Here is a 22887-nt window from a genome sequence, read left to right on the forward strand (position 1 = left end):
ATAAAACATACCACAGCCTTTGATATACCAGTCGTGGTGCAGTGTCTGTATAGGCCTATTGCATTATATATTATAATTTATTTTCTCAATGTATAATTACAGTTCCTCGAATTGTTCTTTCATTTCTTATTAAACTGGCCAATATACGTGAGCACATAAGATGAATACGTATGGTGCTATTGGAACGTCCTGTCTGCAGCCTCTCCCTACCGAAAAGAAGGTGGAGAAGTAGCCGTTTTGAATTACTGTTACGTTACAGCCTTTATTCGGTATATTAACACATTTTATAGTATCTGGACCAAAATAAAACAAAATGTAGCCTTACATTTTCGTCCTCAAGTGGGGCTTGTATACACCAAAATATCCGCTATTTACAAATTTAATGTGTTATTGTAGGCCTACCAAAGCAGCAGATTTTGTGCCAAAGTCGATATCCAATAAGGTGTGGGTTTTTTTGTTGTTGTTGTTTGGTGGGGTTTTTTTGTGTGTTTTTTTTTTTTTGGGGGGGGGGGGGGGGATGTAGTATTATTTATGCAAATGCTATTATCCATTTTCAATAAATAAAATGTATTTATTATAAATAACGTAAATTTAGACTGATTTAATTAGTAGGCCTATACAGTTAATGCTATATGCATTAATACTGGAGATTGAAATCAATGCAAAGTACCTCCAGAAAATTAATTTTCAGAAAAAATTAGTGTTTTTTTTAATAAACTTATGGAGGGGGGGGGGGGATTTTTATCTTTATTTATAAATGTGTAGTGACACCCCCCCCCTCCCAAACAAAAAAACCACCACACCTTACATTTTCGTACTCAAGTGGGACTTTTATACACCAAAATATCCGCTATTTTCAAATTTAATGTGCTACGGTGTCATTGTACCAAAGCAGCAGATTTTGTGCCAAAGTCGATATGCCGCTGTGGCTGTGATTGGTAGTATTATTTATGCAAATGCTATTATCCATTTTCAATAAATAAAATGTATTTATTATAAATAACGTAAATTTAGACTAATTTAATTAGTAGGCCTATACAGTTAATGTTATATGCATTAATACTGGAGATTGAAATCAGTGCAAAGTACCTCCAGAAAATTAATTTTCAGAAAAAATTAGTGTTTTTTAATAAACTTATTGGGGGGGGGAGATTTTTATCTTTATTTATAAATGTGTAGTGACCCCCCCCCCCCCCCCCCCCCCAAATTAAAAAAACAACAAAAAAACCCACAACACACAAAAACACAACAACAAAACAAACAATGGGTCCAATAGAACTCAATATCTCTACTTTTGACCAAGGGGAAACAAATCCAAATAATGTTGATTATCTGCCCTTCCCGAGACAGGATTTGATTTGTTTATTCAGGTAAAAGAAACAACCTAATATTACAAATATGCTACTATATTTTGTATGCCACACTTTATTGGTAAATTAGTTCTTTTATTTTGTAAGTAAAGTACATTGTAGATTTGAATAAAAATACATTCATATTTAACATAAAGAAAAAACATTCACGTAAATGGTATCGCCCATCTGCATCTCATCTGACAACGCGGGAACGAACCACGTGGTATTCATGGTAATATTGTCAGATGGGCGATTAATTATTGAACTTTTAAGTGCATTGTTGAGTTGTAAGTGTTTGAGAAAGAATATGGTTATAATAAAGTCTTGATCAATATGATCATCATTATTTGACATTCCTGTCTAACGACAAAAATTGTAACTATCATTAACGGATTTTTTTTAATTTTAGAAGTGGACTCTAAAACCGTTTGCTTATAACGAGAATGATATCTATTTAAAAAAAAATTAAAAAATAATAATAATAAAAAAATTGCTGTATTTCGTAAATCTTTAAAAGAACGGTTAAAAAAAGAATGAAATTTTTTTGTCCCAAACTCCATAAAATGAAAATGCTGCATTCAGGGGACGTTACTCTCCGTTTAATTGACAGGGAAACCCAAGCAAAATTGGCACTGAAAATGTGTTAAAAGTTATGCCTCGTTTCAGTTAAAATACAAAGTATCAAGTTGTTAAAAATAAAAGTACACAGAAAAATCCTATCTAATATTTTTTTCTAGCCTGTATCCATGATGAGTTTTAGCCTTGATCATTAGCATGGTTAGGGTAACTTGTAACTTGTAAGTTAAGAAAGTTTGCCAAATATCTACTGGTATTATAGTCCAGAGGGATGTAAAATGTGTGGTTTTTCTACGTCCGAATATTGTTGCATACCCTATATATAACTGGTATTCAAAACTTGTGGCACCATGTTTCAAACGTTTCTCAACAGAAATAGTGCAACAAATGGACACACAAACCAAAAATGTATAACCTACAGTACTCCCTAAATCCCAATTGAAGTACTTGTGTCATTATTAACATAATAAATATTCCAATGACAACTGTCAAAAGTCCCCCCCCCCCACCACCATTTTAAATATGCTACATAGAGGAAAGCAACTCACTGTGCATGTTAAGAAAAGTATTGACATAAGGTCTTACTACGCAGATGTCATCTGCCATTGAAACTCATGTCAAATTGCCCAACTTCAAATGACTATTGCCAATAGAACGGGTTCTCGTTGGCACTAACAACATACACCATTGCTAACATATATATTATATAAGCATTTATTTTCACTCCAAAATTGGGAACATTTTCGTCTCAGTTTTTTGCTATATGACCGCATCTGGGTGTAGTATCGGTCCGAACAGGTGGTTCATTAACCGATTCACTCCGGCTGTGTCTCGTGCTATACACCCATGTCCCAAAAGGTCAATTCACAATATTACAAAATAACATGGGCAAAATACAGCCAGAAGGCTTACCATTAAACACACATATTGTTTTAATTCTTTACCATTTCTTGGAAGTGAATATGTGAACCATAACATGATAGGAACTTTTCCGTTCGTACCAGTGGTCCACAACTGGTTCATCAAAGGCTGTGGTATGTGCTGTCCTGTCTGGGAAAGTGCATATAAAAGACCCCATGCTGCTTATTGGAAAGAGTAGCCTATGTGGTGACAGCTGGTTTCCTTTAAAAAAAATATTTCAGAATGACAATATGTTTGACGTCCAATAGCTGATGATAAGATAAAAATCAATGTGCTCTAGAGGCCTCGTTAAATAAAACAAACTTTACAATTAAGAACTATAGTGGACCGTGATCAGTGAACTCTCACCCGGAAGTCAACTGTGTATTGAGACCTAATGTGCCCTGTGCACTACCAGTATCAGATTTTTAAAATTGCCAAAAAAAAAGTTATTATCCAACAAAATATGAATTATTATATGAAATTATTTTGCCGACTTAAAATGAAATTTGACAATTGTTTTTAAAATTCTTAGTTGGTGAATTTAGCAAGTGCTAAAATTAACACTGATTTGACCTCCATTTTTTTCCAAATGACCACAAAGAATTGTGGATATAGACTTTCGTGTATTTAAGTCCTATGGTTCTCAACTGGTCCTCTAGATTTTTCAGTTAATTTTTTAAAACTAGTACTGGCTGGCTTTTTCACATGAAAATAGAAATCACACTTCCTAGCTGGGTTATATATATATATATACATACATACATACATACATACATACATACATACATACATACATACATACATACATACATACATATATATAAGGACATATTTACTCCATACTTGTATTGTAAATGTCATATGTCATTATTTAAAAATAATAATATATTTATAGCCTTTCTTGTAATATGAATATTTTTTAGCGTATTAATTTTAGCTTACATTCAGTTCCAGGGAACATTTTGTTCAGTATTGCTACACAGGTTTCAGAGAGTACTATGTACACAATATTGAAACATTAAACAGTCGCTAATCAGGTTTCAATTAACTTGAAATTTTGCTAATAAATGTTTTGAAAACAAGATGTTCCATGAATTCTACCACAGAGAAACACAAAATGGGTGTACATAGCATAACATTTAAAGGATACCGTGAAAAGTAGGAATATCTTGAAAATAATGAGAAGCAAAGAAAAACATGTGACAAGTTAGATCCTCGAAAGGTGTTCCAGTTTCCACCTTGCGCTTTATTGAATGAAATTGACCCTGCACAGCGTCTAGTTGCACTGCATAAATTATACAAGCAGTTATGTTCTTTATTTTTATAAACTGGATGAACCATTTTATCATGCAATAAACAACAAAATAAGACCCTGTATTGGTACATCAAAGGCTGTGGTATGTGTTATCCTGTCTATGGGATGGTGCATATAAAAGATCCCTTGCTGCTAATCAAAAAGAGTAACCCATGAAGTGCCAACAGCGGGTTTCTTCTCAATATCTGTGGTCCTTAACCATATGTCTGACACCATATAACCGTAAATAAAATGTGTTGAGTGCCTCGTTAAATAAAACATATTCTTCTTCCTTCTTTTCTTGATTCTGCTGTATGAGGCATGTTGAATGGGCTCTCTCAAACCCATCATGCTATCAAGACATGGTAAAGGGACAAAAATTGTATTTTTGTTTTCTACTCAAGATATTGTTCGTCCTTTAGTTTTCCCTTAAATTATGATACATTTATTTACAATAATTTTGCAAATGACCATCAAAAATAAATTTTGATGATCTTAAAATAGTTTTTAAAAAAAATACATGTATGATAGTGGCTTACTTGTGGAAAGTATTGTTACTAAAGCAAACCATGGACCAAGTACTGTAACATACTTTATTTTTGCGATTTAATAAAAATGAGTAAGTTTGTGGGCATTTGAGAATCCCCATTCCTTCCCCCAATAAAAAAACCCCTGAAGTACCGGTACTGATGTCAATAATTTTGACGTTTATTGTTTATAAAATACCGTAAGCTTACACAAGATGCTTAGGCTACCCTGTCCCTTTAATGTGAAGACCCAATATGTACTACAAGTATAGTGTCATTGTACAAACCCACCCCACATTTTTTTCACTTCCACATTTTAACATACTGTGATATTTACGTCCATTTTTTAAACGTGTGTTGCTTTCATCACCAGCACTTATGAAAGAAAACCATACCAAACATTGTTATTATCTTGTAATACATATATATATTACAAGATAATAACAATGCCCTTTTTTCCCAGTCTGGGACCGATTCTCGATCTCTGAGACCGAAATTATTTTTTAAAAACGTCTGTTTGCCTGTCCCACTTTTGTAATTTTTGTTGGTCCGAAGCACCCGTCCATTTCTATTATTGGAACAAATTCTTATCCGTCAAATGTACCGGCCTGCCCAGGCATCGGTATCTCATGCATGATTTAAAATAATAAATAAATGGTGGTCAATATGGCTGGTGTTTCAGACATTTGTGATTTTAAAGTCTGCCAAAGTATATATGGCCAGTCACTGAAGTCGGACCTACAGTAGTTTCAATCCACTGCCACTAGGCTAGACATTTGTCGAAGTCACTGAGGCAGTCAAGAGATTACACAGACATAGGCCTAAACAAAAACATCATTCTTGGTGAGAGAGCCATCAGGGTATTACACTCCAATTAAAAATAAGGACCCAGAGTTTGCAACTGGTTACAATCAACACCTGTCAACACCTGTGTACGAAGCTCTGTCGGATCGAGTGTCCTAGTCCGAAGCAATAGGTTTATGTTTAAACTGCTTGAAATAACAAACTATACTGAAATAATCTATAAATGTATTTATTGTTGACTGCTCAATGTAGTGTATCCAATAATTATAAAGGATTTTTAAATTAACAAAAGGTTTCGATTTTTTTTGTTAAGAAGTGGGATTGAGCAGAATACTGGTTATCTCTAGAGCCAGTAGAGGTCAAATTTTATCCAATCAGTGATGACGTTAAGCTCTTTGTCTAAACGTGCTAGCTCAGGCTGTCGGACGCTTCAACAGTGCATCTTTTATTAATTTTCAGGACACAGTACTGAATACTCGTACTTTTTATACATATATGGGAATTAAAATTAATAACTTTTATTCCTTTTTTATATTATTTATTCCATTATGTAAAATATATACAATTTGTGTGGGATTTTTTTCACTGTGATAAATCATAAAAAAGGAAGAAAAAAGTTTCATGTTTATCGTTTCGCGTTCATGATTCAAGATAAAGTTCATGATTCAAGATAAAACTACAAACGCCACTTGATTTTTTTAAAAACTGTTTGGCAAATAGTCGTCTTTTAAATGTTTTTTTTTTTATTCCTTTCTTACCCCCCCCCCCCCCCCCCCCCACCCCCCCCCCCCCCCCCCAGGTATTGATGACATCGAGTGGGACCGATTGACAATTTTATTTTTCCCCACCCCTGATAAATATAAATAATTTAAAGTTTTAAGTGTTGCATTGTTACTACTAGTCCCGTGCAATGGAAACTAACGAGGTCTTGGGTCTGATTGAACAAGATTACTTTTTTCTTGTTTTAATTCCAATTTTTGTCAAACTTTAATTTCGCATGGAATTTATTTGCACGAATTTTATTCAGACACGAAAATACATTCCATGTGAAAATAAAGTACGATATTTAACAGTATTGAAAATTGAATAGCAAAACTGAAATGAGTTGTCCCATCCCTATTTCTTATTGAATTAATTACTTACATGTATTTTGTATTTACAGACTCCCATTCATAGAATGAAGCGTTGATTCCTTTAACCATGTATGCAGAAAATAGGTACGTTTGTTTGCATTTCAGAGTTCAGGGATTTAGATTGCATCAAAGTTGAGGTGATAAACATTGTGCCCAAAATACATATGCCCAAAATAATCATGCCCATATTAAGTACAAACATGCTGACCTCAAACTACTTCATCTCAAAACCACTGAAATGTTAAGTTTCATTACATTAAAATAACTTGAAATGCATTTCTGAATACTGACAACTCTACTGTTAATGACAGTACTGAACTAAACCGACATTCCTGCGCTCAAGAAAAGTCAAAAGTCCCCATCGTGCCGAAATTAGTGAGATCTAAAGCCCAGGAGTTAGAGATGTGCAGTATTACTGGTATATCAATCAATGTATTATAATTCTCAAGGTAAATGTTACACATTACACTCAGCTAAATTACAGTACTTCCTGTTTGTGCCAATATATTGAGTAATTTCGGTATGTTATATTCACTGCCAGATTTAAAGTAAAACAAATTAACTTAATGTTCCTTTATTTTGTTTTATAACTTTTTAAATTGAAAATAGAGAAGAAAGACATGAATATATGGATACACTGTTTGGAACAGAATTTACCAAATTCCAAACAGTATTTCTTGACAGTCTAATCACTGAAACCCTGTTATTATTTTTTTTCCAGCATTGAAATTTAAGCATAAAGTGTGGTAACCTTTATAGATGTTACAAAAATGTATCCAGGTAACCTGTAGATTACAACAATTGATTGAGTTATTTTTACTATAAAATCTCTTGACAGACCCTTTCTTTTTCATTCATCAGCGCTTCTAGAATTGTTTTTTAATCCACTAGCCATGGTATCGGTGATTTAAAAAATTTACTAGCCACGATTAAATATTCTCTAGCCCTACTTTACTTTTAAGTTGAAACAATTTTACTAAATAATAGTAATAATCAGACATGTCACCTAAAGAGGGAGATAGAGCTTATAAACACATTGGGGGTTGGGGTGAGGTCAAGATATTTATATTTACAAAATAGACTTGACACGAAATTCACTTGCCGTCAGACATAGCAATAGTAGTTATTTACTAGCCCAACATCGAATATCACTAGCCATGGACGAAGGGCTACCATAATCTAGAAGCCCTGCATTCATAGTACTGTTCCTATTATATGTTTGTTTTAGTGAAATAGGAAGGAAGGAAATGTTTTGATTTAACGACGCACTCAACACACTTTATTTACAGTTATATGGCATCTTATATATGGTTAAGGACCACATAGATATTGAGGGAGGAAACCCGCTTTCACCACTTCATGGGCTACTCTTTTTTGATTAGCAGCAAGGGATCTTTTATATGCACCATCCCATAGACAGGATAGCACATACCACAGCCTTTGATGTACCAGTTGTGGTGCACTGACTGGAGCGATAGTGAAATAGAGAGAGAGTGAGTGAGAGTGTATGTGCAGGGCTCCAAATAAAATAACAAGTCAAAAGAAATATGGCCTGCTGGAAATAACACGACAAGGGGATAGTGAAAAAATTAACAGAGATGTATTTTAAAGCATTATGGGATTAAAATATAATAGAATCATAATAAGCTAAATAACAGAACAGATAACGGTACATACAGGTCTCTCGAAAAAGTACACACAATTTTTGGCTGCTTTTATAAGGTAAATTTTCAACATCACCTGCTAGGTCTAAAAATGACCGCTTTTTGCTCTTATAAAGAAAGAAAGAAATGTTTTATTTAATAAAACACTACAAATTTTAATTACAGTTTCTGGTATGTTGCAATGAACGAAGTTGCATTTTGGACTTTACTAGCATGTTACTTGTGATGACCCCAACAGGGCTCGAACTTCAGAATTTGTCACACATGATTAAATTTTTTTTTACCATGGGTGAAACAACACACTGACGGCAATTTTGAGCCTGCCTATGGCAATGTTTTTTAAAAGTTACTTTAGCTGCAAATAAATATGACTGAAAGGTTATTTTGTTGCATGTAGACATATTTCAGTTGTACAAATGTGAAATACTGGCAAATAATGTACACCATATATATTAATTTTGCCGTAGCCAGTAATTTTTATCCAGCGGCACAAAGTGCAGTCGGTGATGCTTCCAACCCACAGGAATTTATATCTCGACGATGTCAATTTCCGTCTGTGTCGTCGTTAAGTTCGAGCCCTGCCCCAATGACTATTCTCAATATATATTGATGCCTCATTGCTATTTTCTTTTTTTCTTGTATCTTTTTGCCTTTTCTTTTTTAAAAACAGAAAACCAGAATTCTCTGGTAGAGGGTCAACGATGAGGCAGAACAGTGTGTCTCGTTTTTCACAGACCAGTCTGCCGGATGGTACAGAGGAGAAGATGGTTGTGTGCCACATCACAGACCCAGAGCACTTCTACTGCCACCTGACTAAAAACATGCCGCTGCTCAACGCCATGATGGACGACATAGAACAGTACTACACGTCGCTAGGCGCGGACGATGAACAACTGCCGCAGTTTGTCCTTGGTGTGGCATGCATTGCACAGTTTGTTGAAGATGGAGGATGGTATCGAGCCGAGATTACAGGTGCCTGGTATTTTCTTGCACTTAGTCGTAGGCCAGTGTTTTGTAGTGCTGCATGTCAAATCTCGATGTGAAAAAAAAAAGGAGGGGAGTGATTAATTGCTCCCCTAACTTAGATTATGGGGAGCCTTTTAAGATATTACTATACAGGGATTTATCCAGGTGTTCGTATATCAAAGGCCATGGTATGTATTATTCTGTCTGTGAGATGATACATACAAAGGATCCCTTGCTGCTAATTGAAAAGAGTAGCCCATGAAATGGCCACAGCAGGTTTCCTTTCTCAACATTGTGGTCCTTAACCATATGTTGGATGCCATATAACCGTAAATAAAATGTGTTGAGTGTGTCGTTAAATAAAACATTTCATTTCCTTTATCCGGGTGTTCTGTGTTCAAAAAGAAACGTGGCACTAAAAATTACCAATTTCTATGCAGAACATTCCCAATATATATATATTTATTTAGTTATGTCTGTTCTAATACATTAACTGGTGTACTGCATCATTCAGTGGCCTGAATAAATATCCAAAGTATGATTTAATCACACTAAATGTCCCAATCCTATCAGACATGGCAAAAAATCCGGGATAAATCTTCGCTATATTGATAGATCAGTATAATTAGCTAAGGGGAGCTAAAAATTACTCCTTAAACTTGGGGGAGTGATGGGGAGTGCATGTGATAGCTTTCCTTAAATGACGAGGTCTGGCATTTCTTATATTTACAGTGGTCAGTTTCAGTGGATTGTTTGTCTTGATGATGATAATAATAATATCTCCTTTATAAGAACAACTGTTTGTGTTGGTCATCAGGATTTCAAATGTCAAGGAAAAGGACAGAAATATTTGTTTGATGATACTTCAGCACAGTTTAAATTACAGCTCTTTGGTATACCTGTAACATGGTTATTTTGAAACTTTGTCAAGAAAGATTGGAAACCTGCCACCTCATTATATACTACTGAAACTTAACAAAAGACAGTACATACCACAACTTTTGATATCCGAGCAGTAGGGCATTGGTTAGGATGGGCAAAAAAAGGATTCTAAAACCCGTTGCCAGGGTTTCTTTCTGTCAGAGGGTAAAATGGGTATGGCGCCATACCCAGATTTTGTTTCAATTTAAAAAAAAAAAGTTAACCTTTTAACAAAATTAATTACTCTTATCATTAATGTATGATTTTCGTAACCCTAACCCTAAACTTAACCCATTTGTTTCTGGGGGAGGCCCCCCACACCCCCGTTGACTGTGGTTGCATTCAATTCCATAGCGCCATACCCAAAACTTTCTTGCTGGCAGAAACACTTGATTGCATGTCATGCAAGAACTACCGATGAGCTACACACCCCTCACTAACTTTCAGAGGAAATTCTTTTTCAGCTTTTGTTTTGTTAGCAAGATCAGAATACAAATAAAGTAGTGAAATGCAAAAACCTACAAAAAATGTGACAACATAATGATTAATAATAAAATTTATTGGTCTATAAATATAAAGAAGATGGGTTATTTATATGTTTAATATTAACTCTGTGTGGCTTGAATGATAACATTGCTTTAACATTACTTCTTGTAAAAATAATAATTAAAAAAAGCCATCCCCTTTATAAAATCCGGAGAAATAATTGGGTTGGAAAAAAATAAAAATAAGTATATTTGTATGTATTTTTCAGGCTTGCTTGCCAGTGGTTTGATTGAAGTGAAGTTTGTGGATTATGGAAACTCTGAGAGTGTCACCTCTGACCGAATAAAGGCCATTCAGGAGAAGTTTCTACAGCAGCCGATTCTGGGTCTCAAATGTTGTCTGGCGGGTGTGTCCACTCATCAGGGATACTGGTCTCCAGAACATATTGCCCAGTTCGAGGATGTCGCTCTTGACCAGACGTTCACAGGCTTCGTCAACTCTTCTAACAGAGAGGGAGTATTTATGCTGGAGCTTACAAATTCTAAAGGAGTAAATCTTAACAAGGACTTTGGACTGAAAACTAGCACCGTCTGTTTGGATGATTCTAAAAGTAAGAGCAGTCATAGGAAAATCATGATTGGCCAAGGTGATGCCGAACTTCATGTGAGGGTCATGGACAAAAATTGTAACCATAACATTGAAGCCGATGCTGCTGATGACGACAAACTGAAAAACAAAGTAGCATTGCCAAATGGTCAGACTGGAGTCAGAGCTACCTATGTGTTGAGTCCATCAGAGTTTTGGTGTCACCTTGATAAGGATAGTAAAAGAGTAACAACTCTGACAGATAATTTGAACATACAGTATAAAACATTGTCTCCTAAGGAATTAGTTGTAGATCATCCAACGGTGGGAATGTTCTGTGTGGCCAAGTTTCCTGATGATGAGTTGTGGTACAGAGGGGAAATCACTGCAGTCAGGGCTGGCGACTGTGACGTTTATTTTATTGACTATGGAAACACTGCTACAGTTCCAAAAGGTTCGCTGAAGAAGATGCTTCCACATTTGAGGATGGAATCTCCATTTGCTGTGAAATGTTGTCTGTCGAATGTGAAACCAGTTTCAGCAGCGTGGAGTGAGGAAGCATCAGATGAATTCGAAACTCTTACCCTGGACAAATCTGTGTTGGCGACTGTTGAAGGAAGAACCAAAGGAGGATTGATGCAGATTACACTGACAGATACTTTGAGTGGACATGACATTGGTGAAAGTCTTGCCCAGCAGAAACTTGCTGTAATGGTAAAGGCAGGCAGTGTCGGTTTTCCAAAGCGAGACGTAAAAGTGCCCAGCTCTTGCGAGGTTTATCTCTCTTCTGTTGAAAGTCCTGCAAGATTTTGGATCCAGTTATCCGAAAAGCAGGCTCAACTGGATGAGTTGGTGGAGAAAATTGAAGGCTATTACAGCTCTAAGGGCTCACCAGTGACATCTGTTCACCAAGGGATGCCGGTGGTGGCCAAGTTTACCGAAGATGAAGCATGGTACAGAGCCTATGTGACACGGTCCTCTGGTGGGAAGCATGATGTATTTTTTGTGGACTTTGGAAACTCCGACAGTGTGTCTTCTGCATTTCTGAAAGTGCCGACCGAAGAGATTTTGCATGAGCCTGTGTATGCCATTGAATGTAGCTTGAAAGGTGTTGCTCCTCTGAAGCAGAACTCAAACTGGCATCCAGATGCTAAAAGTTTACTTGAGGATGTCACAAAAGATGGGGCTGTTTGCAAATTTGTTTCAGTGGGCAGTACTTCGTACGTTGTCGAACTGAATACAGATGGAAAGGATGTTGCGTCTTTTCTCGTGTCTTCAGCCGTGGTGAGAAAGAACACCACTGACGAACCTAGTGCTGTTAGGAAATCGGGATATCCGAATTCAGTGAGCATTCCAGCCAAGCACTTGGAAAAAGGGTATATTTCACAGACAGATTCACCAGATAGCTTCTGGGCCCAGCTATCAAAGTTCACTGGACAACTGGACGAATTGATGGAAAGCTTAGAAGCTCATTATTCATCAGGACGTGGAGTTGCATTAATGGGTCCTCGAGTTGAAATGCCATGTGTTGCGAAATACAGTGCAGACAATGCTTGGTACAGGGCTGTAATCAAAGAGATTCACAAGAGTGGCATCAGCGTCCATTTTGTTGACTATGGAAACACTGAAATTATTTCTCCTTCTTTGGTGTGTGAAATAGAAAAACAGTTCCTGGATACACCCATGCAAGCTGTTCACTGTAAACTTGCTGTGAACATGAAAGCAGGAACTACATTGGAAACCATCAATGAGAAATTTCAAGAGTTTGTGCTTGAAAAAGAGTTGGTCATTAAAGTTTTGAGCATTGACGGCGGTGTCTTGATAGTGGATGTGCTTGATGCTGGGCAGTCTGTGATTGGCATGTTGAAAAGTGAATTTCCATCTGTCATTATTTCCAGAGCGTCGACTCCATCAGGTTCCGCTATGACCGTGGACTACCCTCCAGTACAGGTGCCAGTTGGTAAGACAAAGCAAGTGTATGTGAGCTTCATAGAAAATCCTGGACTGTTCTTTGTCCATGCAGATGTCGATGACCTGTTGAATAGCATCATGAACAAACTTAGCAATCAGTATGCCTCTAATACAGAACCCACTCTGCCAAATCCCAGGGTAGGCCAGCCTTGCTGTGCACTATATGCAGACGATGGTGCTTGGTATAGAGGCAAGGTTGTGTCTGTTGCAGGAGACATGATTAAAGTGCAGTTTGTTGATTATGGAAATGCGGAGAATGTCAGGAGGAACAGTGTGAAACCACTTTCAAGTAGTCATCTTGCTGTCCCTCCTCTTGCCATTCAGTGTTTTATGGACGATGTTGAGCCCATGGGCGGTACATGGACAGATGATGCTGTTGCCTTCATGGAAGAATTGACCGTGGACAAGGTGTTGATGTGCAAATTCAAGACTTCTCAAGCTGTCAAATTGTTTGCAGGAGATATTGACGTAAGTGACAAATTGAAAGAAAAGGGTTTTGCCAGAACAAGAAATGTTGCTATAGGTCAAACAGCTTCCATAGCTGCAGCTGCTTCAGGTCCAGCTTCTTCATTGGCCACAATGAAACCATGTGCATTGAGAAAACAGCAAATACCGCCTGGCTCTATAGCTGCGTATATCAGTCACGTAGATGCGAATGGAACATTCTATATTCAAAAGGCATCGGATGATGATTCTATTGCAAATTTATCAGCAGAACTCCTTCAGTATTACAGCAGTTCAGGGTCTCCTTCCAGCTTGGTCCAAAAAGGAACAGTTTGTTGTGCTCAGTTCTCAGATGATGATGCATGGTACAGAGCTGTCGTGGAACAGGTATCAGGAGGGTGTGCTACTGTCAGATTTGTGGACTTTGGAAACACTGACATATCATCACTGAAACATCTGAAAATATTGGAGCCACAGTTTTGTGAACAGCCACCTTTTGCATTTGGATGCAAGCTTGAAAACCTTACCTCTTGGCCCTATGGAGTTCAGGAAAAGTTTACGGATTACACTGATAACAAAGAGCTTGATGTCAAGTTCTTGGGATCGTCTGAGCCGTACACGGTGAGAGTTACATACAGCGGAAAAGACTTGAGAAGTCAGTTTGTGTTTGAGGATGCACCAGCAGAACCATCATCGTTTGAGATGAAATCGCCACCAAGACCATCATTTGGTGCAAAACCAAAGTTTGGAGGACAAGAACAATCATCTCTTGCTGCTCCTAAATCAGGTTTTGGAAAAACCTCTACTGAGCAAAAACCAAGCTTTGGGAGACCACCAGCACAGCCATCTTCTGATGAACAAAAACCAAGCTTTGGAAGGCCTGCACAGTCATCTGCTGGTGAAACAACACAGAAGCCATCATTTGGTGGACGTCCATTTGGTTCTTCAGCGAAGACCCCGACATCTCCACCCAAGAAAGAAGTTGAAGTAATTCCACTTGAAGAACAGAAGTTCAAAGTTTCAGTGGCTCCGAGGGGACAGGTCGAAGCATTCATCTCCCATGTGGAAGAAGGTATAATCTACCTTCAGCAGAGCAAGTACATTGAAAGTGTTATGGCTACAAGTGAGAAAATAAAGAAACTTCCCGATGGAATAGCTCATGCAGCTGTTGGTTATGCTTGCGGAGCCATGTTCACAGAAGATAAAACCTGGTACAGGGCCGAGGTGATTGAAGTGTCTGATGACAAAGTGACTGTTAGGTTTGTAGACTTTGGCAACAAAGACACCTTGACCATGAGTAACATGAAACCTCTGAACAGGGAACTGCTGTTCCAAGAACCCAAAGCTTTACCTTGTAAAATGGTGGGCGTCGATAACCTGACCCCAGAACTCGTGGACATTTTGGCATTCATTACAGCTGACAAGGAAATATTGGCTGAATTTTGTTCACACCAGGCCCCTTTTAATGTCAAAATGAAGGATTTGGAAGGCAATGACATTGCTAGTATCCTTTGTCCAACAGACTTCCCCATTCAAGAGACTCCTAAAGAGTTGGTTCAGTGTAAAGTGGTCAACATACTGAGTAGTGGTGTTTTCTATGTCCATCTGACGAAAGATATGGAACTGATTCGTCAATTGAAGGCTGAACTTGAGATGGACTTTACCGGTGTAGAGCAGACAGATTCGCCCAAGATTGAGGTTGGCCATGCTTATTGTGCCAAATCGGAAGAAGATGCTTGGCAGAGGGCTTTAGTAAAAGATGTGAAGAAAGATGAAGTTGAAGTTCAGCTTGTTGATTTGGGAAAATCTTGCAGTCTGAATAAAAGTTGCATCTTTTCTCTGCATCGAAGGTTTCTGACATTCCCTGCACTTTCTTATGAATGCATTTTGAATAACTTCCGAGCTTGGACAGAGGAACAGAAAGAGAAGTTTGTTGAAATGACAAAAAATAAAACCATGAATGTACAGTTTCTTACAAAGACGTCGCCATACAAGGTTGAACTGACTAGAAACATTGCACTGGAGGTTCTCGGTGAACCGGAGGAAACTGAACCGACTCTTGATGGAGGAGCTCAAGAATCATCAGGTGGAGCATCGGCCGTCAAGCTCCCACCTCAGACTCTTCCAGACGGAGTCACTGGCTATGCATCCTTTGTAGATACTGACGGGTCTGTTTACATACAGCTGTCTAACGAGGAGGAAACGCTAAATAACATCACAGAACAGTTACAGAGTGATTACGCGAGTGGTGGACAGGCCGTCAATCCAGTTGTTCTAGATTCTACTTGCTGTGCTAAATTCACAGAAGACGATGCCTGGTACCGGGCCACCATTACGTCGGTGAGTGGGGATCAGGTTACAGTGAGGTTCGTCGACTATGGCAACACTGACGTTGTGTCAAAAGCCAGGATTGTGGGTCTGTCAGATCAGCACTTGCAGATACCAGCGTTGGCCTACCATTGTGAACTTCATAGCTACAGGTCCTGGACACCAGAGTGTGTCGATGCTCTAGACAAAGTGGTGAAGGATCAGCCGCTAACCGTGAAGGTGATATCGGCTGGCGATGTCTTCACCGTCGAGCTTCATCTTGATGATGGGAGCAGTGTTGCCGGACACCTTCCTGCTCCAGTAGCCGAAAAAAGTAAAGGTAAGATTTACATGTATTTTTTGTATGTGTAACGTGTCCGAAGTACTTAAGTGGTGGTAGAAAGATTGGCTCATATGTGATGGGTCATGGGATCAATTCCCACCTTAGAGACCTATAAAAATACATTCAGATAACCCATTTTCTACGTGCCTCGGTGGGGTTGTGGTTAGGCCATCGGTCTACAGGCTGGTGGGTACTGTGTTCGGATCCCATTTGAGGCATGGGAATTTTAATCCAGATACCGACTCCAAACCCTGAGTGAGTGCTCCGCAAGGCTCAATGGGTAGGTGTAAACCACTTGCACCGACCAGTGGTCCATAACTGGTTCAACAAAGGCCATGGTTTGTGCTATCCTGCGTGTGGGAAGCACAAATAAAAGATCCCTTGCTGCCTGCCGTAAAAAAGTAGCCTATGTGGCAACAGCGGGTTTCCTCTAAAAATGACACCATATATTTGACGTCCAATAGCCGATAAGATAAAAAATCAATGTGCTCTGGTGGCATTGTTAAATAAGACAAACTTTACTTTACTTTACCATTTTCTTTTTACCTAACCTATTATCTCAACGTAAATGGTGCTCTTAATTTTGTGCGAACAAAAAAACAGGGTTAGTTCTGAATGAGCAAAACATTTCGCCAAATTATCATTAAACATGCAAAACCATGTAAAAATTATTGCTTGAAATTTGTTCGCCAAATAAAAATAAAATTTGTCAATTGTTCCTAAAATTCGCAGTTGGCGAATTTGGCGAGTGCCAGAGCTAGCCCTGAAAAAGTAGGTTATGCAAAATTAGATTTGCGCGTGAAACAATCATTCTCAAAGTTTCATGCACAGTAAGATTAAAGCCATTAACCTTTGTTATTTGACCTTGTAAAATATTTTCGGCTGTTACAGCTTTTCTACAAAATGCATATAAGTTACAACTTTTTGCTTAAATTAAAATTTTTTGGCAAATCCATTGTTACTGGTTCTGATGTTTGTAGTAGGCTCATTTTATTTTTTTATGAAACCGTGAAGGTAAATACTTAGAAAACTAGAATGGCTAATTCGCCCTTCTGGTTGGCTAGTAGAATAGGACAACTGATTTCTATCCCAGTGTTTTTTGTCCTAAGTATCTCACAAAAATAAAAGTAAAGAGGTAAATTCTGTTGTCTAACCCAGTAAATATGTCACAAAAATAGGATATAAACGAGAAATTATCCCCTTTAAATGTTACTGCATGAAACTTCGTTGTCTTTTCAGCAAGCCCATATAATTTGATAGACTTGGAATTTGGCAAGAAAACTGCCGTCCACATCAGTCACGTGGAGTCCATCTTCACCTTCTACGTCCAGCCTGTGTCATCGGACGACGACCTGACTTCCCTCGCTGCGGCCATCAACGAACATTACACAGCTGACGAGCCCGGCGTCAGTGTGGATTGGATGAAGTTGGGGAGTGCCTGTGTGGCCAGGTACACTGAAGACGAGCAGTGGTATCGCGGTATTATCACGTCGGTGGACGAGAAGAAATGTGGTGTTCACTTCGTGGATTACGGCAATGCCGATATCATCAGTAAAGCTAATGTCCATCAGCTGAAAGAAGAATACGCCACCCTCCCAGCTCAGGCTGTGCAATGCAAGTTGAGTGGCGTCGACGTTTCGGATGCCAAACTGGATGAAGCATCTGATGCCCTATTAGAAATGACGATTGACAAGGTCGTGTCTGTGGTTGGCAGACGTAAGATAGTCGAAGATGAACGTGATATGATCGTCGTAGATGTCCTGGATGGGGATAAAAATGTTTCTGCTACTCTCGTTGAAAGTGGACTCTGCTCTGCAGTGATAACAGAGGACTTGGCAGAAGATGTCTTTGAAGCAGAGTCAGCTAAAGAAACGATAAAGGAGACCACAGTAGAAGATGATTCTACTACCTCGGTTGCCACTGATGATGGTTCAGATAATGTGGTCAGCAAAGATGAGGAATGTAGATTGGCTGATGATGACGTAACACCTGCTACTGTTTCGTCAGAAGGTTTAGAGAAAACCGACTCTAACGTCTGTAACTCTGTGAGTGTTGCTGAAGGCCAAAGGCTCTCTGTCTTTGTCTCCAGTGTGGAGTCGCCCAGCAGGTTCCACATCCAGCTGGATGAGCAGAAGCAGAGTCTGAACGAGATGCTGAACGCCATGTTTGATTTTTTCAATAACCTAGCTGAAGACGAGATGGCTCTGGAGAATCCAGCAGTCGGATCACTCTGTGTGGTGTATGGCGGAGACGATGAGTCTTGGCACCGGGCAAAGATAATCGAGGTTAATGATGACAAGTGCATCCTGTATTACGTTGACCAGGGCAATTCGGATGGTGTTGAGTGTTCTGCATTGAAGGTTCTTCCAGAACAGTTTGAAGGTCTGCCACAGCAGGCCGTTGTGTGTTCCCTGGCAGGTATCAAGTCATCTGAAGATGCTTGGAGTGATGAGGCTGTGGAGTTCTTTCACGAACTGATTGCATACAAGTGAGATTTACCTGATAATCCAAAGATGATTTAAAACTAATGCTAATAATAATGGTTAACATTTAACTTGACCTGAAAAACCCCATCAAATATGTCCTGATCTGAAATATTAAATGCATACTTGTCAGACAATTTAAATGCATTTTTGTAAGAAATGTTAATTACATGTTGATCTAAAAAAAACTTGGGGTGGTGAATAAAGTAAACATTTTGGGCGGTGAATAAAGTAAAAGTACATTTGAAAGAAAAAAATATTTTTGTAGTTCAGATATCTAGCTTTTATATTATTAACAGGCTTGTGTTTGACTAGGTCTCTTATTATTCAACTGGAGGGGACCGGCCTCGGTGGCATCATGGTTAGGCCATTGGTCTACAGGCTGGTAGGTACTGGGTTCGGATCCCAGTCGAGGCATGGGATTTTTAATCCAGATACCGACTCCAAACCCTGAGTGAATGCTCCGCAAGGTTCAATGGGTAGGTGTAAACCTCTTGCACCGACCAGTGATCCATAACTGGTTCAACAAAGGCCATGGTTTGTGCTATCCTGCCTGTGGGAAGCTCAAATAAAAGATCCCTTGCTGCTAATCGGAAAGAGTAGACCATGTAGTGGCGACAGCGGGTTTCCTCTCAAAATCTGTGTGGTCCTTAACCATATGTCTGATGCCATATAACCGTAAATAAAATGTGTTGAGTGCGTCGTTAAATAAAACATTTCTTTCTTTCAACTGAAGGGGACTACAGGTTTCATCTATCTTCCGTGAATCTTCTGTAGTGCACTCAAAAGAATCAACTGAATGCAAATACGAAATGCAACAACCCCTGCAATTAAGAAAATTACCACGGCAAAAAAAAATGCTGCAGAAAAATAATTTCCACGGCAGTTTTATTGTCAACATGTTTGCAACTCATGAGACTATTTCAGTAAACATTGTAAACTTAAGGTTTATGTATAAAACTTACACCTGTCGTATGTGTACGTTTACTCCATTTCACTCTGTTTAGCAGAAATTTGACATCTAAAGCCGATTATTAATAAATCAACAGGGCATAAAATTTGGCACGAACGATTTTGTCGTTCGTCTGTTGGTTATGCAAAACCAATATCAACATAAATGGCAGATCGTTCGTGCAAGAGCTGTAATTGCTTGTCAGAAAATCCAAACAAATGTGTGTTGGCCAATATCAATATTTTGAAAAACTCTGTTTGTTAGAAATCCTTGACCAAGATGTAGGTAATATGTGCTTAATGGTACTGTTCTAACCAGCTTTTCCTCCATCGTTCAATGTGTCCAGCTATTTTCTTCATGACCATCGTCAAGTTTCATTATAAAACACTACCTACGTTAGCACACCACTGACATTTACAATTTAGGAAAGTTTGCTGAAATTCTCAAACTTCTGATATCACGATATTCGGTGTATGTAGCACATAAGAGAATTTTTATGGGTAATTTTTTATATTATATTATATACCGATGCAATTTAATGACACTGATGAAAACAAAGTATGTTTTTAAAATATAATAGACGGGTGTCATGAAAATCTTTCTCACCGCTATTATTTAAAAAACCAATCTTCCCCAATAGAGGTCAAAACAGGTTTTGACACGGATCGATGTTCATGGGTCGGTCGGGTTAGGACAGACAAATGTCATTTTTATTTTCACCTGGCAGCTTTCAAGCTAGTCCTAGCACACAAATAGTATATTTTGGTATTTATAATATGTAATTTGATGGGGAAAAGCTATGAAAATCGCTCATCATAGATTCTCGTTTGATTATCGTTGGCCATTGACCTTTTCATTTTTCATTTGTATCTACTGAAGAAAATCGTTTGTTTAAAACCACATGAATGACATATTGGTTGTCTGAAAAATTCTAATTTTATGCCCTGAATCAATGTGCTCTAGTAGTGTCATTAAACAAAACAATCCTTTAACTTATAAAAGAAATAACACATAAACTTGATAAAGTTTGGAAACAACCATTGTAGTTAAAAACATTATATATATGGACCAATTCCCTATATTTGGGCAAGTCGATGTGCAGTTTAAAAAACAACAACCCAAAATTATGTTGATTTCAATTCATGTTTTCCAACAAAATAGTAGATATGCTGCAAAAAGTGTCTGAATGAAAAATGTCATGTCCACCCCTTAGATCTGCAACTAAAATCTTCCCACATCATGAACAAGTTTATTATTGTTGTAGGCAATATGCAAGATGACGTTTGAAATTCATTCAAATTTAAAACAGTTCTGTGAGCGTTTGGGTGTTTTTTTCTAGACAACTTTCACCCCTATCAAAATCATTGTCAGTTGAACAGACAGTCATTTGTGTATGGATATATATTATGATATATATATATACACATGTATATTTTATTTCTAAATGGAGAGAAAATATTACGTTGAATTTGAAAAATATGAAAGTACTACATTGTACATTGTCAAATATAATGTAAAAAGTAATATGTTTGATAGCAGGGGCGAATCTAGACATTTGTAAAGGGGAGAGGAGCGTTTGTCCAAGGCTAATGAGCCAATGTCCGAAAGGGATCCACATATATTCCTAATGAAGATCCAAAGAGACGCGTTTTCAGGACAGTTTAATGTATAATAATAATTAAAAAATGTATGACACAGCAGCTTTATATATATGGCTGCTTTAAATGTAAAAAAATAACATTTTGTTTTAATATTTTAAGCCAAACTACCAAAGTGAAATAATTGATTAAAAAAGCTCGTGTGCGTGTGCATGTGCGTGTGTGTGCAAAATTAGGTTATTCATATAAAATAGATGTCCATGTAAAACCTAGAGAAAAGGGTCAGCTAGGTTAATGTTTGCCTCTCCTCCCCCCACTTCCATGTCCAAACCACGGTACGGCCTTGCGTTTAATGGGAGCTGGTACAGGAAATAGGTACTGGGGGAAAATAATGTCTGGTTTGTTGCTGGATAAATTTGTATGTATCAGCAAATATGCAGACTCATCTTGATTGAATGCTATCGGCCTGTGGATCAAACAAAGTTTTGTTTTGTTCAGCGACAACACTAGAACACACTTATTTATTTATTTTGTAATTTTGACACGTAGTCGTCAGAGGAAACCCACTACATTTTTTTCCTAATGCAGCAAGGGATCTTTTATATGCACTTTCCCACAGACAGGAAAGCACATACCATGGCCTTTGACCAGTTGTGGTACACTAGTTGAACCCAGTAAAAAAAACCCCAGTCAGTTGAATGGATCCACTGTGGTGCTTTGATCCTGCAATACAAGCACCTCAAGAGAGCACTCAACCGACTGAGCTAAATCCAACCCAGAGTGGATCAAATGACACAGATAACGAAACTGGGTGTCACTGGATTAATAAAGGGAGTTAATTTGTTGAACACTTTACAGAAAGAAAAAGTGTTACATTTTATGAATTATCGAAGTGGACGTAGCAATTTACGTACGCCACTAGTTGATTTACGTCTAACTTTACTACTAACTTACGTTTACACTTCCTTGTGAAATGCTCTTCAGTTGTAGATTTACGTTTATGTGCAAAACTACGCTTACAATGGTTAGTGAAATTGGCTCCTGCTGTTTAAAATTTGTCATTTGAAGCAAGTGAAATGTAATGGTCAGTTTCAAAACATGTCAAACCCATAACCTCCTTCAAGTTAACTGTTTTATTTTTATTATATACCTTCAAGTAGTTTTTTTTTAGCAGAAAGCCTGGCATTAATTTTGCTCACGGCAAAGACCTGCAACATATGTAACACTATAAACATGCATGATGTTTTCACTGCAGGACCATGTTGATGGATGTGATTGGATTTGAAGACCGTGGAGTTTGCATTGTCAATCTGATCCACATGGGGACAGCAGTCACCCAGAAGATGATGGAGACGGGTCACGGAATGGAGTTTTCAACCCCCGTCATCAACAAGAAGGTGAAGCGTGTGTTTTCCGACACAAACGAAACACCAGTCAAGCTGGTTCTCGACGAGAAGGATGAATCTCTGTCTGACTTGGACGACAAGTTTGAAGATTGTGCTGAGGAAGTAGGCCACATTAAATTAAGGTATAACAAGTTTATCAACAGAAAAATGTCAATTTTTTTTTCTTTTGTCA

At 38.0% G+C, this 22887-nt stretch overlaps 1 protein-coding gene across 1 annotated transcript in view; it reads left to right on the forward strand.

Annotated features, from left to right (window-relative positions):
* The first annotated feature begins 1344 nt into the window (after positions 1–1344).
* The window catches only part of LOC121374970 (tudor domain-containing 6-like), a 39428-nt gene continuing 17885 nt past the window's right edge, over positions 1345–22887 (forward strand). The window contains exons 1-6 of the mRNA XM_041502136.1: positions 1345–1370; positions 6619–6673; positions 8924–9225; positions 10895–16273; positions 17516–18764; positions 22565–22837. Of these exons, the coding sequence (XP_041358070.1) occupies positions 6657–6673; positions 8924–9225; positions 10895–16273; positions 17516–18764; positions 22565–22837 (7220 nt within the window). The 5' untranslated portion in view covers positions 1345–1370; positions 6619–6656. The remainder of the gene's footprint in view (positions 1371–6618; positions 6674–8923; positions 9226–10894; positions 16274–17515; positions 18765–22564; positions 22838–22887) is intronic.

The sequence above is a fragment of the Gigantopelta aegis genome, chromosome 6, assembly GCF_016097555.1.
Source record: "Gigantopelta aegis isolate Gae_Host chromosome 6, Gae_host_genome, whole genome shotgun sequence".
Taxonomy (NCBI): domain Eukaryota; kingdom Metazoa; phylum Mollusca; class Gastropoda; order Neomphalida; family Peltospiridae; genus Gigantopelta; species Gigantopelta aegis.